The 13,716-nt window shown below is 49.4% G+C and overlaps 3 protein-coding genes across 3 annotated transcripts in view; 2 read left to right on the forward strand and 1 right to left on the reverse strand.

The window, feature by feature from the left end:
- The window catches only part of BIRC6 (baculoviral IAP repeat containing 6), a 162,874-nt gene extending 155,382 nt beyond the window's left edge, over window positions 1-7,492 (forward strand). Inside the window, exons 70-75 of the mRNA XM_049784698.1 lie at window positions 325-542; window positions 1,303-1,464; window positions 3,827-3,904; window positions 4,469-4,657; window positions 5,562-5,696; window positions 6,600-7,492. Coding sequence (XP_049640655.1) covers window positions 325-542; window positions 1,303-1,464; window positions 3,827-3,904; window positions 4,469-4,657; window positions 5,562-5,696; window positions 6,600-6,779 — 962 coding nt within the window. The 3' untranslated portion in view covers window positions 6,780-7,492. The remainder of the gene's footprint in view (window positions 1-324; window positions 543-1,302; window positions 1,465-3,826; window positions 3,905-4,468; window positions 4,658-5,561; window positions 5,697-6,599) is intronic.
- FAM98A (family with sequence similarity 98 member A) overlaps window positions 1-13,716 on the reverse strand; it is a 582,326-nt gene that overhangs the window by 8,349 nt on the left and 560,261 nt on the right. The window lies entirely within an intron of this gene.
- Window positions 10,753-13,716, forward strand: part of TTC27 (tetratricopeptide repeat domain 27) — a 55,240-nt gene continuing 52,276 nt past the window's right edge. The window contains exons 1-2 of the mRNA XM_049784233.1: window positions 10,753-10,870; window positions 12,870-13,047. Of these exons, the coding sequence (XP_049640190.1) occupies window positions 10,783-10,870; window positions 12,870-13,047 (266 nt within the window). The 5' untranslated portion in view covers window positions 10,753-10,782. The remainder of the gene's footprint in view (window positions 10,871-12,869; window positions 13,048-13,716) is intronic.

Here is a 13,716-nt window from a genome sequence, read left to right on the forward strand (position 1 = left end):
GCAGCCTTCCTGCCATTTCTTACTTTCTTCTTTTCCGTGTTTCTCTTCATTCTTGTCAGGGCAAATACATAGGTACTATATGAACACAGACAGACAGACAGATTACCCCCCTGCTGCTTTTTGTGTATCTAAAATGGGTTGGAAGAAAGGACTAGCAATTTCTTTCTCTTTTTGTCTTGGTAATAGCTCTCCCTCTCTCTCTCCTCCCTCCCTCCCTCCCTCCTTCTTCTTCTCTCTCTCTCTCTCTCTCTCTCTCTCTCTCTCTCTCTCTCTCTCTCTCTCTCTCTCTCTCGTTTTTTGTTTTTAATCGTCTTCTTCTCGTAGATACGTTTGAGATGGTGTCTGAAGATGAGGATGGCAAACTGGGCTTTAAAGTAAATCACCACTACATGTCTCAGGTGAAAAACGCCAGCGACGCCCACAGCGCTGCCCGGGCACGGCGCCTGGCACAGGAAGCTGTGACCCTGTCCACGTCGCTACCGCTGTCGTCCTCGTCTAGCGTGTTTGTGCGTTGCGATGAGGAGCGGCTGGACATCATGAAGGTAGCCACTGGCTCCAGCCTTCCTCCCCTCTACCCTCCCGAGCGCACCATCCAGCCTGTGCAGGGAACCTTGGCTCCCTGATCAGCTCCTGCTGACCAGCCAGTACTTGAGACTGTCTGGGAGCCTTGGGGCAAGGGCGGGCTGCTGCTCCTTTCAGTTTATCCAGGGCTCTAATCAGGCTTCAGAATTTGGGTCTTTCTGGCAAATGTGTGTGACTCCAAGGCCCCCAGAATCCTGTAAAATAATGCTTTTCTGGAAAACCTGCTCCATGGTCTTGCAGGCTGCAGAGCCAGATAGAGATGAATATGCTGAGAAAAGGGTCTTGACGTGGTTTTGGGTGGGTCCTTTTATCAGGGTTAGGGTTCTCTGCACTGCAGGAACAATCCATCTTTCTTGACTGTGTAGCTGCAACTGCTCAGCTACTTGACCTATATGACCTGTTTCAATATATTGTTGTGAACAGTTTGCCGGCAGAAATCTCATACTGTGTCTGTTCTATACTTCTCCCATTTGAACATTCATTTTGATGTGCTTGCGTGCATGTGTATGCGTGCACGTGTGTGTGTGAACATTCGTGTGTGAACATTCATTTTGATGTGCTTGCGTGCGTGCGTGCGTGCGTGTGTGCTTGTGTGTGTGTGTGTACACGTATGTGACCTGTAAGATAGAAGATGTTCCTTCCTTCCTTCCTTCTGGACTGTCTCCTGCAAATAAGCAGAGCTGGAGAGTAACTTGGTCTCATGTCTCATCTGCCTTCTAGGTTCTCATCACGGGTCCGGCCGACACCCCGTATGCCAATGGCTGCTTTGAGTTCGATGTGTATTTCCCGCAGGATTACCCCAGTTCCCCCCCGCTCGTCAATCTTGAGACGACCGGTGGCCACAGTGTGCGGTTCAACCCCAACCTTTATAACGATGGCAAGGTAACGTGGTGTGGGCTCGACCAGAGCCTTGTGATAACTTTGAACAACTTTTATTTTTAATTACCAGGTCATTGTCTTTTCCCTGCAGCAGATTGCTCAGCAGGAATAATCCCTGAGCGCCAGTAGGTGTGTGTAGTGTTAAATAATTAACGATGGTGCTGGATGGTGAAAGATGGAGGTATTTTTCTCTGCCATCCCAGGTCACGTGGCTCCGCATCCCCCATCCAGCTGGCGGGTCCCAGGTTTAGGTGAATGGCGGAATCAGGCTCATCCAGAGACAGGCATCAGGAAACATCAACTTTATTCATGCCCTATCCACTACACGTGTGGCCTATATCATAACATTTCAAGCATTCAGCCATTCTTAGCTAGCCCTGCATCTTCACTCCTGTCAGCCATCTTCCCTTTGACCTCCATGCTGGTCAAAGACCAAAAAGGAGACCCCCAATCCCCTGAGTCAAAGGCTTTATCTACCTTTTCCAAGACCCCTCCCAGGAATGGGCGGGGTCTTGCAGGTAAGGTCAAGTTACCTAGGGAGAATGGAGGGATGAGGCTTCAGGTTTGGCCCAAAAACCAAAAAAGAGTTTCATTTTTTCGTTAAAGCACCAGAGAGAGTACAGCAAGTAGGACACTTGTTTTGCACATAGGAAACCCACTTGAGTCTCTGGCACCCCCTATAGACTCCCCTCCACAAGCAGCATCATGAGTGATCCCTGAGCACAGCCTGTAGTCCAAGACCCCCCAAAATGACAACTAAAATATTTTAATTTAAAATATTTCTCATGGGGCTGGAGAGATAGCATGGAGGTAGGGCATTTGCCTTGCGCATAGAAAGCCGGTGGTTCGAATCCCGGCAACCCATGTGGTCCCCTGAGCCTGCTAGGAGCGATTTCTGAGCGTAGAGCCAGGAGGAACCCGAGCGCTGCCGGGTATGACCCAAAAAACAAAAAGTAAATAATATGTAAATCATGTCATAATTTTCTTTCTCATTGTGAGGAAATGGTTTCTTTAGGAGATTGGTTGAGGTTTGATTCCCACCAAGCTCCCAGACAGGAAAGGCAGTTCCCATCCCCCTGTTCTATTAGGACGGGGAAACAGTTCCAGTTGTAGAGATCCGCAGGAAATAATCTGTTGAATCACACATGAATTATATAGTCCTGGTTGGTTGCGGATGGTGATGGATGGAGGGTGAGGCCTTTCTCTGCCAGCCCGGGCCCTACGCCTGCATCCACTTCCAGCCGACGGGTCTCCGGGTTCAAGATAACGGCAAGGAAATGATCCACAGCAGTCAGATTTCAGGAGACATGAGACTTTATTATTAATGACGCCCTAGTCACCTAGGCTAATGTTTTAAGCTGCCTCTCCACAGCAGCCCTGCATCTCCCAAAGCTTCTTGCTTACTCCCTCAATCTCCTTTCTCTCTGAGGCAACCCCTTTGTTACATTCCAAAGACCCCTCCCAGAAATGGGCTGGTCTTACTTACCATCGGGTAAAATTAGACAGGAACATGGGGGATGGTGTGACAATAATCCACACAGTGAAGAGATACAAGAATAGGTTCAGGATATCCAGCGCTCAAGCAAGGAATTCAAACCACACAAGCGTTCTGCTCCTAAGAAGGAAAGCAGCTCAGGAAAAAGACCACAGAATGAGACTGGCTTTCCTCAGACCCCTGATTTTATTGACAAGAATTACTGCCCACCGTAGGAGAAGAATGCCAAATAGGGGGCCCGGAGAGATAGTACAGCGGTGTTTGCCTTGCAAGCAGCCAATCCAGGACCAAAGGTGGTTGGTTCGAATCCCGGTGTCCCATATGGTCCCCTGTGCCTGCCAGGAGCTATTTCTGAGCAGACAGCCAGGAGTAACCCCTGAGCACTGCCGGGTGTGGCCCCCCCCAAAAAACAAAACAAAACAAACAAACAAACAAACAAAAAAACAATACCAAATAGGGAATAATCCAATATCCCATCAACAGATCACACCCTAGGATGGAGTACAAATATTGATAGGATAGAATATTGATATATATTGATATAGAAATATCGATCACGTAGGATCAGTAACCCAACAACTGGCATCAGGAAGATGTAAGCTGACCCTGAAAGTTTTCTCTCTTCATTTGTGGTTTTGTTTTATTCTCTTTTCTGTGCTCAGATCACCGGTGGCACTTGGGGGCTATTTGTGGTATCTGGGGTTGATCTACATCGACCCCTTGGGAAGGAAGCCCCTTGGAGTCACTGCACCTCTCTTGGTTTAGGGACATGTTCTGTCATGCTAGTGTTTCCTTTGATTCTGTGTTGTGACTGTTGGTTTTGGAAGATTCCTCCATTCCTGTTCACAGCCCCCTTTGTTCATCCCTTAGGTTTGCTTGAGCATATTAAACACGTGGCACGGGAGACCTGAAGAGAAGTGGAACCCTCAGACCTCAAGCTTTTTGCAAGTAAACGAACCTCTCTTGGTTTTGCTTAGAAAGCAGTTAAGGTTGTGTTTTCATATGGTTTTTAACGAGTGAGATTAGAAATGCGAAAAGGTCACCCCTTAGTAGTTCATAGGTATAAAATAAAGTTAATACAGTAAACCTCACTTGGAGTTTGGAATCCACATCAGTAGGAGATAAGACAAACCTGGCGTTTCGGAATTGCTCTGAATTAGGGGTTGGGTTTGGGGTGAGGGTGGGGCACACTTGCCTGCCAGAAACTAAACCGGGGCCAGCTGCATGCAGGGAATCAAAATTGCTTTTTAAAGAACTCCTCAGCTGCCTTCAGGTACAATATAGTGCGGTACCATTAGGTAGGCCAGGGCACTGGAGGCCTTTCCTTGCCTGTTTGAGGTCCTGGGTTGGATCCCCACACAGGAAGACAGTGAGCCGATGCGACTCCATTGTTGAGGTCATGGCCGTCATGCCCGGCCTGTGGGTATGAGACAGCTCCTGGAAGTCAGGGTCCATGCCCGTGGTCTCGGGGCCGCTGTCTTGCTCATCTGCCATGTGTGCTTTGTCCCTCAGGTGTTGGTGTCCGTCCAGTCCCTAATACTAGTAGCTGAGCCTTACTTTAATGAGCCCGGATATGAGCGGTCACGGGGCACGCCCAGCGGTACCCAGAGCTCTCGGGAATATGACGGCAACATTCGACAAGCAACGGTTAAATGGGCTATGTTAGAGCAAATCCGAAACCCTTCCCCGTGCTTTAGAGAGGTAAGTGGAGTTTGGAGTGTGGGTTGTTAGTCACTACAGGTCCTGTTACATTCAAACCATCATCTTCCTTGAATTTGTACTTTTGAGTTTTTCTACCTCTTCTTTCACTCTTTCACTTTCTTAGATTTTTTTATTTTTCTGCCTCTTTTTCCTTTCTCCCTTTCTTTTTCTTTTTCTCCTTATTCACCATGAGCTATATAGTTAAAGAGCTAGAGCTATGAAGTGGTTGGTAGTTGAGTTTTAGTCATACAATGTTCCAACACCTTCCCTTTACCAGTGTTCATTTCCAACCACCACTGTTCCCAGTTCCCTCCTGACCCCTCAACCCCAGCTTTCATCTTCCTCTGTCCCCACAATGTCCCCAGTTTCCCCCTTTTTAATTTTAAAATTAATTTAATTTAATTTAAAATTTAAAATTTCCCTCCTTTTTAATTTTAAAGACGACATGGTTTGCAAGTCTGTTACTGAAGGGGCATCGTGCATATATATCACTTTCCCTTTCAGCTCCCAGTTCTCCTCTACAGTGATCATTCCCAACTCTCATTGTCACAGTGCTTTCTTCTCTGCCCTCACTGCACTCCTCACCCATCATTTTGTTGACATTGGGGTATTAGTAACTGAAACAGTCATCTTAGCACACTATTAATTCTTCTATTCCATGAATGTAGGCTACCCTGTAATTTTTTTTTCCCCGTTGACCTGGGTCAGATTCATCTCCAGCCCTTTTCTAAAACTGTTCTCATGATGAAGTTTTTTTGTGGGAGCCATTTACAGGCTGCTTTACTGTTTCCTCATGGCTCTGTTTTCTGATGTACATGGGTCCGAGGTGCATGTGGGTTCCACAGGGAGGCAATCCGCGAGGTCAGCACTGATTCCAACTCCCCTTGCTTGTCCCGCGGTTCAGGTTATTCACAAACACTTTTACTTGAAACGCGTGGAGATCATGGCCCAGTGTGAGGAGTGGATCGCTGACATCCAGCAGTACAGCAGCGACAAGCGGGTGGGCCGGACCATGTCGCACCATGCGGCGGCCCTGAAGGTGAGTCGGGAGCCAAGCCTGGACCCCCTGGGCAGTGCAGGGGAAGGCGGCGGGAACCGCCGACTCTGTTATGTCCTCCAAGGCCTGGCTTGCTACTCATAAGTGTGTTGCTCATTCCTTTTGGCAAATGAATGGATGGTTCTGGAAATTAGAAATGAGATGGGCCAGAAATGCAGTACTGGGGAAAGTGCTTGCCTCATGCAGATGTCTCCAGTTTCCTCCCTGGCACCACAGACCCAGATCTAGGTAGGGGCTGAGGAGACAGCTCAGAAGCCAGTGCTGTCCTGCTATTTTGTGCATACAGAGGACCTGGATTCATTTCCTGCCCAGCTCCACCTGGTGGTCTGTATCCAGCAGGGCTGACCTCTGAGCAGCTCCCTAGGAATGGCCTGCGAGCACCATTCAGAGAGCCCCAGGGTCGGAGCAATATAGCACAGCAGTAGGGCATTTGCCTTGCAGATGGCGACCCAGGACGGACCTCGGTTCAATCCCTGGCGTCCCATATGATCCCCCAAGCCAGGAGCGATTTCTGAGTGCAGAGCTAGTAGTAACCCCTGAGCGTTACTAGGTGTGGCCCCCCCCCAAGTTCTGGGAGCCCCAAATCCCAGGCAGTGTTCAGGGATTACTCCTGGTTCTGCACACAAAAATCACTCCTGGTGGGACTTGGGTGGGATCTGGGTTGGCTATGCACAAGGTAGGCACCTTCCCCACTGTTCTGTGGCCCTGTACCTGGAGAGAGGTCATGCTTCTTCGTTAAGGTTTCTGGGCCCCACCTGGCAGTGCTCAGGGTGGGGTATGTGTACAGCAGGTATGTGTGCAGCAGAAACCACTCCTGCTGCCGCGCCTCTATCTTCCCTCTAGTCCTCGGCTCCCACAGTCTGACGCATCTCCTTCTCCACGCAGCGCCACACGGCTCAGCTGCGCGAGGAGCTTCTCAAGCTGGCCTGTCCCGATGGCCTGGACCCGGCCGCCGCCGATGCCTCTGAGCTGTGCGATGCCACGGCAGGTGCTGAGGACACGCTGGTTCCGGAGCAGCTCCGAGCCAGCGGCAGCAAAGACCTCCCCGGGGACTTCCAGCTATGATCCAAGTGACACGGACTCACGGGCAGCCGGCTCCGAAGCACAAGCCAAATCCGTCACTCTGTGTGTAAGGAGGCGACGGCGTCCCAGGCGACGCAATGCAGCGAGGCGGCCCCGCGCCCTTCAGGAGAGACACTTCCACATGCCCGGGACCTTTCATTTACTGTACAAGAGTGTAAACTTTTCTGTGCTCTTATTTTTTCAATTGTGAGAACCACTGATTGGTATGTTCGGCAAATTTGTGTATACAGAGAAATAGAGAAAATCACTGACACATAAGGGAAACTACCTTAGGAAAGAATGTTTACTGAATGGTTATTATTTTTTTCTTTTTCTTTTTTCTTTTTTTTTTTTTTTTTTTACTGTAGAGTGAGGGGGTGTTAACAAAGAATATATATTGGTCATTCTTCCTACTACTATTTAAAGTCAGCAACTTTTCACTGAATTTGATAGGTTTGGTTTGGCCATTTCTTCATGCCCCTATTTGATTTCCAAGGACCTCTTACATACACGTCAATAAAAGTTAAACGGACATATTTCCTCTTTTTTGATTTCCTGGTACATTTTTTAAATGATAAATCTGCCATAAAATGCATTATAGCTGGAAACTTGCACTTGTATGGATGAATTTATTACATTCAACGTATTTAATTTTATGCCTTCTAATTCTAAGATGCAGAAAAAAAATAAATGAACATGATTTTATTCTATGCCAACATCTGGGCCTCTGAATGTATTTGTTCCTCGAACCCAAGTCTGACCCCTAAGCACAGTGCCGGGAGTAACTCCTGAGCATTGCCGGGTGTGGCCCCAAAACAACAAAAACCAAGTCTGTGAGACAGTCAGATGGAGAAGTGAGCCTACACCCTAGCATTTCCAAAGTGCCCTTTCCCTGTGACTGGCTGAGCTCCTGCTGGAACACAGCTGCCTTGGCCCTGAAAACAGGGAGCTCTGTCAACATAGAGCACAGCGTGGGGCTCCCCAGGCTGGGCCTGTCCCACCTCTTTATCTCTCCATCTCCCCCCAAATCATGCTTCCCAAGATCTAGTGCTGGGTAGGGAAGGGTGTTTGCACAGGCCACATACATGCCTGTATTCTGAGGTGTGCAGGCTCCTCCAAAGGAAAGGGGCTGTTCACAGAGACAGGGTTCTCTGTCCCTCAGGCCAGCAGAGTTTTCATATCTCACAGCCAACTTCATTATTGCCCTTCACTTGCTATGCTAGAGATATGGCTAGGAGCCCCCAGCACACACCAATGCAAATGCTCAAATGCTGTGTCTTCGGCCTAGAGACGTGTTTTTTTTTTTTCACTTGGGAGAGAAGTGGACTTTTCTCGTTATACCTGGGCACTGTCAGGTTGCTCTGGGCTTTGTGCTTAGGACCAGGTGTTACTGCTGAAGGCCCTGGTAAGCTCTTTTTTTTCCTTGTTAGAAATCCAACATGTCTGTATTCTCCTAAATGAAGTGCTGAGCTGATCTGCATTTTGGCAGGGCTGTACTTGGTCAGGCAGAATTGCGTTCCAGGCCAGGAGAGAGCCCCAAGTCCAGAGCCCTGTGTGGGATTGGGGATTCAATGCGAGGGGAAGCAAATGGGCTCTGGAACCTGTTGGCCATTCGGAGGGGATAGGAAGGTCTCATGGTGCCAGAGCCCCTGAAGATACTCTGGGGGAATTTGGGGGATGACAATTCTGCGGATCACTGGAGCTGAGTCACAAATAAGGACAATGAAAGGGGAGAGCCAGCAACCAGTGGGGGCTATGAGGGTGAAAGCCTGTTCTAGACTGCGAATGACCCCAAGAGGACCGGCAGACCCTGTGGGCTGCTGACCAAAGCGTGTGCAAATAGTATCTGAAGAAAGCCCCAAAGCAAGAAAACGAAAGAATCTGGGCAAAAGGCCAGCCCTGAGGTCCTCTCAAAGGGTTTCTACCCTGTCCGAGTGGCAGAACTCTCCAGAGCCATACTGGGGCACAAAGCACCTCCAGCAAGTTTTTGGTGGGAGCAGTGTGACCTATGTGTGGGGGCCAGAAAGATGGGGCAGTGGGTGGGGCAGGGCATGGAGCTGATCCTGGGCTTGATTCCTGGCGGAGTTCTGCCAAAGCCAGGAATTAGCCCTGAGCACTGCCCATGTGCTTCCCAAATAAAAAGACTAGGCTGGCGTAGCATATCTAGCCCACACACCCAGTTTCTTTTTAAAATCGCACAAAACATGGGGCAGCATTAGGGCGTTTGCTTTGAATGCAGCCGACCCAGGACGGATGGTGGTTTAAAACTCAGCATCCCACCTGGTCCCTGAGCCTGCCAGGAGCGATTTCTGAGCGCAGAGCCAAGAGTAACCCCTGGGCACCTCGGGGTGTGACCCAACCCTCCTCCCCCAATCACACAAAGCAAAGACATACCCCGAGAAACGTGGATTGAATTGGAGATCCAAGTCAAGAACCAGGCCTCAAGTGTGTTGCTAAAGCCTGAGAGCAGAGCTCTGGAGCATGCAGATCACAAGACAAGGGAGCAGCACCCCTTGCCCTCTGTTCCCCTGCACCCCGCAGTCTCGCCATGGTCTGCTGTACACTCTGTACTTGAATGGTGCTTCTTGTCCTGCTGGATACTGGAGGTCCAGGGGACAGATCTGGAGTCCCAGAAATCTGATCACAGAACAAAAAGCTCAGAAGGTGACTAGGGCACTTCCTTCTGTCAGGAACCAAAGTGGCCATGAACTCAGGATCCCAGGAGACAACGCTTCTCTGCTCAAACTGACACCTGCACCTCACCCCACTTCCACTGCCAGCCTTGATCGCAGGCAGTGTCCACAGTAAGCAGATGCCACTCCCTGCATCGCCTTCTATATTCTGCTCTAGGGCAGGCTTCTGCTGGGCGCAGGACTGGGGTTGGGAAGACAGGCATTTTAAACTAGAATACTTGGGGGACTGAAGCAATACCATCAGGTAAGGAGCTTGTCTTGCACACGGTTGACCCAGGTTCAATCTCCGGCATCCCTTAAATAACCGGAGCGCTGCTAGGAGTGATACCTGAGCATAGAACCAGCAGTAACCCCTGAATACCTCCAGATGTGGCCCCCAAACCAAAACACCCAACTCATTTTTTCCTACACTTGGAGCGCTTCTCCAACCTCCTTGCCAGCTTTGAAGGGCCAGGTGCAACCCCTCAAAAAATAATTGTTACCTATGGAGGCAGGTTACAGAACCTAGGGTCCTGGCTTGTTTTTCTTTGGTTTTGGGGTTACACCCGAGGGGTGTGGGGAGGAAGATCCCATGCACTTTGGGTGCAAGATGACCAGGTTAGGATTCAGAGGAGTTAAAGTATCCAGGCCTTGCGACCCCTCCAAAAAGGTAATTGTTACCTATGGAGGCAGATCTCAGAACTTGAGGTCCTGGTTTGTTTTTGTTTGGATTGGGGGGTTACACCCAAGGGGTGTGCCATGCACTTAGGGTTGCAAGATCTGAGCGTTCACCAGGTTGGGATCCAGAGGAGCTAAAGCAAAGCGAAAGCCTTGTGACCCCTCCAAAAAAGTAATTGTTACCTGTGGAGGCAGGTCTCAGAACCTGGGGTCCTGGCTTGCTTTAATTTGGTTTTGGGGGGGTTACACCCCCCCCAAGGGGTGCACTTAGGGTGCAAGATCTGAGCGTTCACCAGACTGGGATCCAGAGGAGCTGCTAAAGCATCTGGGTCTTTAGAGGCCAGGACAGGTGCTGGACCACTGGGACCAGGCCCAGCGCGGGGCGTGGCTAATGGAGGCGGCGCCCTTGTCCCCGCCCACTCTCCGCGGCCGCACTGGGCATGCTCAGCACTGAGCGCTCCGATTGGTCCGTCGGGCGGAAGTCCGCTCGGTAGCCAATGGGGTTTTCCCAGGGTGCCCCGCGCGACTGTCATGGCCGCCCCCTGGTCCCGGTCTCCGCGCATGGATTGACTCTGGGCCTGCTCGGGCCTCGTCGCACCCTCCTTCCTAGCCGGGTCGGCGTCGGCGTCTGTCGTGGCTGCGGCCGTGTCCGGGCGATGTGGGCCCCGGAGGTGGCAGTCCTGAGGGGCTTCCCGACGGAGGCCGAGCTGCAGCAGTGGAAACAGGAGGGAGTCTCGGACGCAGGTGAGGGAGTGACAGCGGCACTTGGCCAGGGGAGCTCGGGCGGGGCTGTCTCTCCTCTCCCTGTCGGCGTCTGTCTCTGTCTTTCTTTTTGTTTGGGGCCACACCTGGCTGTCTGCTCCGAAATAGCTCCTGGAAGACGCGGGGGACCCTATGAGACGCCGGGATTCGAACCAACCACCTTAGGTCCTGGGTCGGCTGCTCGCAAGGCAAACGCCGCTGTACTATCTCTCCGGCCCCTGTCTCTCTGTCTCTGTTTCTCATTATCTCCTCTCTCTGTCTCTCTCAGTCGCTCTCCTCTCTCCTCCCTGTCTCTCTCTCAGTCTCTCCTCTCTCTGTCTCTGCTTCTGTCTCTCTTAGTCTCTCCTCTCTTCTCTCTGTCTCTCTCCCCTCTCTGTCTCTGTCTCTCCTCTTTCTCTCTTTGTCTCCTCTTTCTCTCTGTCTCTCTTTCTCCTCCTTTTTCTCCTCTCTTATCTCTCTCTTCTCTCTGTCTCTTCTCTCTGTCTCGCTCTCTCTCCCTCCCTCTATCTCCCTCCCTCCCTCTCCCTCTCTCCTTCCCTCCCTCCCTTCCTCCCTCCCTCCCTCAGGGATGGGAGCTGCTGGGTTCTCCTGCTCTGGGTTTCTCCTGCTCAAGTTGCTGCATCTTTGACAAAAGACATCTTGGCCCTGCTTCTCTTGACTCAGTGAGTCTCTACAGAGAAAGACCAAGGGCCCAGGTGGAGTAATCTAGTGGCTACATCAGTTCCCTTCTTCTCATCCCTTCCTCACCCCGAGGGCATTGTAGGGGCTCATTCCTGGCTGGGGATGAACCATGGGCCTTCTCCATTCCAGCTGCGCTCTCAACCCCTCAACTTATCTCTACTCCCATTTCTCTAAGCCCTTCACATTATTCAGTCATTCGACTTCTATAATAATAAACACATGTTACATAGAACTTTCAATCCTATTTTGCAAATGGAGATATATAGATGTTAATTCATTATTAATACTTAAGGTGTACAGTTGGTAAGCATAGGAGCTGAGCACAAGACAAGCAGAGATGTAATTCTTGTGAACACGCACATTCACCAGCGATGAAGAGTTAAGAGGCACATCTATTATTAGTGGGTTGTTAGCACTTCTGGCTGTGGGATTTAGGCTGGACGCAGAAGAGAAGTAACCACTTAGGAAGGATATAAGTGGCTGTATTTTAGGAGGAGAGCTGGCTTGAAAAGTTTCATGGAGGTGCCAGAGTGTTGGTCCAGCCTCCATCCAGGTCTTCGGAGCCTGCTAAGAGTGATTCCTGAGTGCAGAGTCCTGAATACTGCCAGGTGTGGTCCAAAAACAAAAACAAAGAGAAAAAAAAGTTTTATGGAACAAATCAGGCTTAAGTTGAGTTTTGCTTAGAGAGTAAGACTGCTAAGCAGAGAACAGCTCAGCAAGAGGAATCATAAGGGGAAAGTACACAGGCAGGGATGTTCATGGTCTCAGTGGAACAGTGAATAAACCAGCTTTTCATCAGGTGGAATGAGGGAGACCTAAAAGGAACTGAAGAGACAAGGCTGTAAAGTAGGAATCAGTAAAATATCCACCACCAGGGGGAATAATATTAGTGCGAAACAGTCCTTCAGGGTCTTAAGTTCCATCATGCTGCAATTCCGGTACTGCTAATCCTAGAAGGGGTATTTTGGAGACTATGGAACTTTGCTAAGAGCTTTGGATTACTGCGATTTGGATTTGGGTTACTCATTGCTTTGAGATACTGTTTCTCAGGATGCAAATGTCTTCTGTACTGAAATTAGATTTACCTGATTATAAAAAATGACTTTATAAATTATGATTTAAATTAATGAGCTTAGTATTTTATGCTTTGGAGCTACACATAGCCATGCTAAAGGACCACACATAGCCCTTTCCTGGGGTGCCATATATGATAGTACTCCGCCCGGAATTTGAATGAGGGCCTTAGCTTCTTATCCTTTGTACTATCTCTCCAGCCCGAGGACTTATTTTTGTTTTACAGAAAGTGGGTCTTTCCTCCACCTGCTGCTGGAAGGGAATTATGAGGCCATCTTCTTACATCCCTTGATGCAAAACATTCTAAATTCAACAACATCAGCTGAAGAAGACATTGGTAGCTACCTTGAGAAGCAGATAGTAACATTTCTAGATCACTCAACAGACTTGGACAGAAATGCAAGGTAAGATTATACCCAAAATTTGCACCAAGAATTGAGCATTATGAATACACTGACTACATTTAAAGTGCTCTGTCAGGGTACGGCATTGTTTTGAAGCAGTTGGCCAACTTGTGATTTTATATTCAGTCTGAATTCATGATGAAGCAAACAGACTGATCCTCTCACCCCCTACCCCCCTGCAAAAGAAATTGTTTAGAATGAAAATGCAGGGGCCGGCGAGGTGGCGCTAGAGGTAAGGTGTCTGCCTTGCAAGCACTAGCCAAGGATCAGGACCTTGGTTCGATCCCCTGGCGTCCCATATGGTCCCCCCAAGCCAGGGGCAATTTCTGAGCGCTTAGCCAGGAGTAACCCCTGAGCATTAAATGGGTGTGGCCCGAAAAACCAAAAAAAAGAAAATGCAGTGATATAAGTTATAAAGGTTTCAGGGGAGGAGATGTGTATAATTGTGTGGAAACTGCTAACTCACTGAACTTCCTGATGTTGAGAATTAAAAGGTTTTATTTATTTATTTTTATTTTATTTTATTTTTTGGTTTTTGGGTCACACCTGGCAGCGCTCAGGGGTTACTCCTGGCTCCATCCTCAGAAATTGCTCCAGGCAGGCTCAGGGGACTTATATGGGATTCACAGGCATTCAAAGGCAAACGCCCTTACCTCCATGCTATCTCTC

Source organism: Suncus etruscus, chromosome 12, assembly GCF_024139225.1.
Source record: "Suncus etruscus isolate mSunEtr1 chromosome 12, mSunEtr1.pri.cur, whole genome shotgun sequence".
In the NCBI taxonomy this organism is placed as follows: domain Eukaryota; kingdom Metazoa; phylum Chordata; class Mammalia; order Eulipotyphla; family Soricidae; genus Suncus; species Suncus etruscus.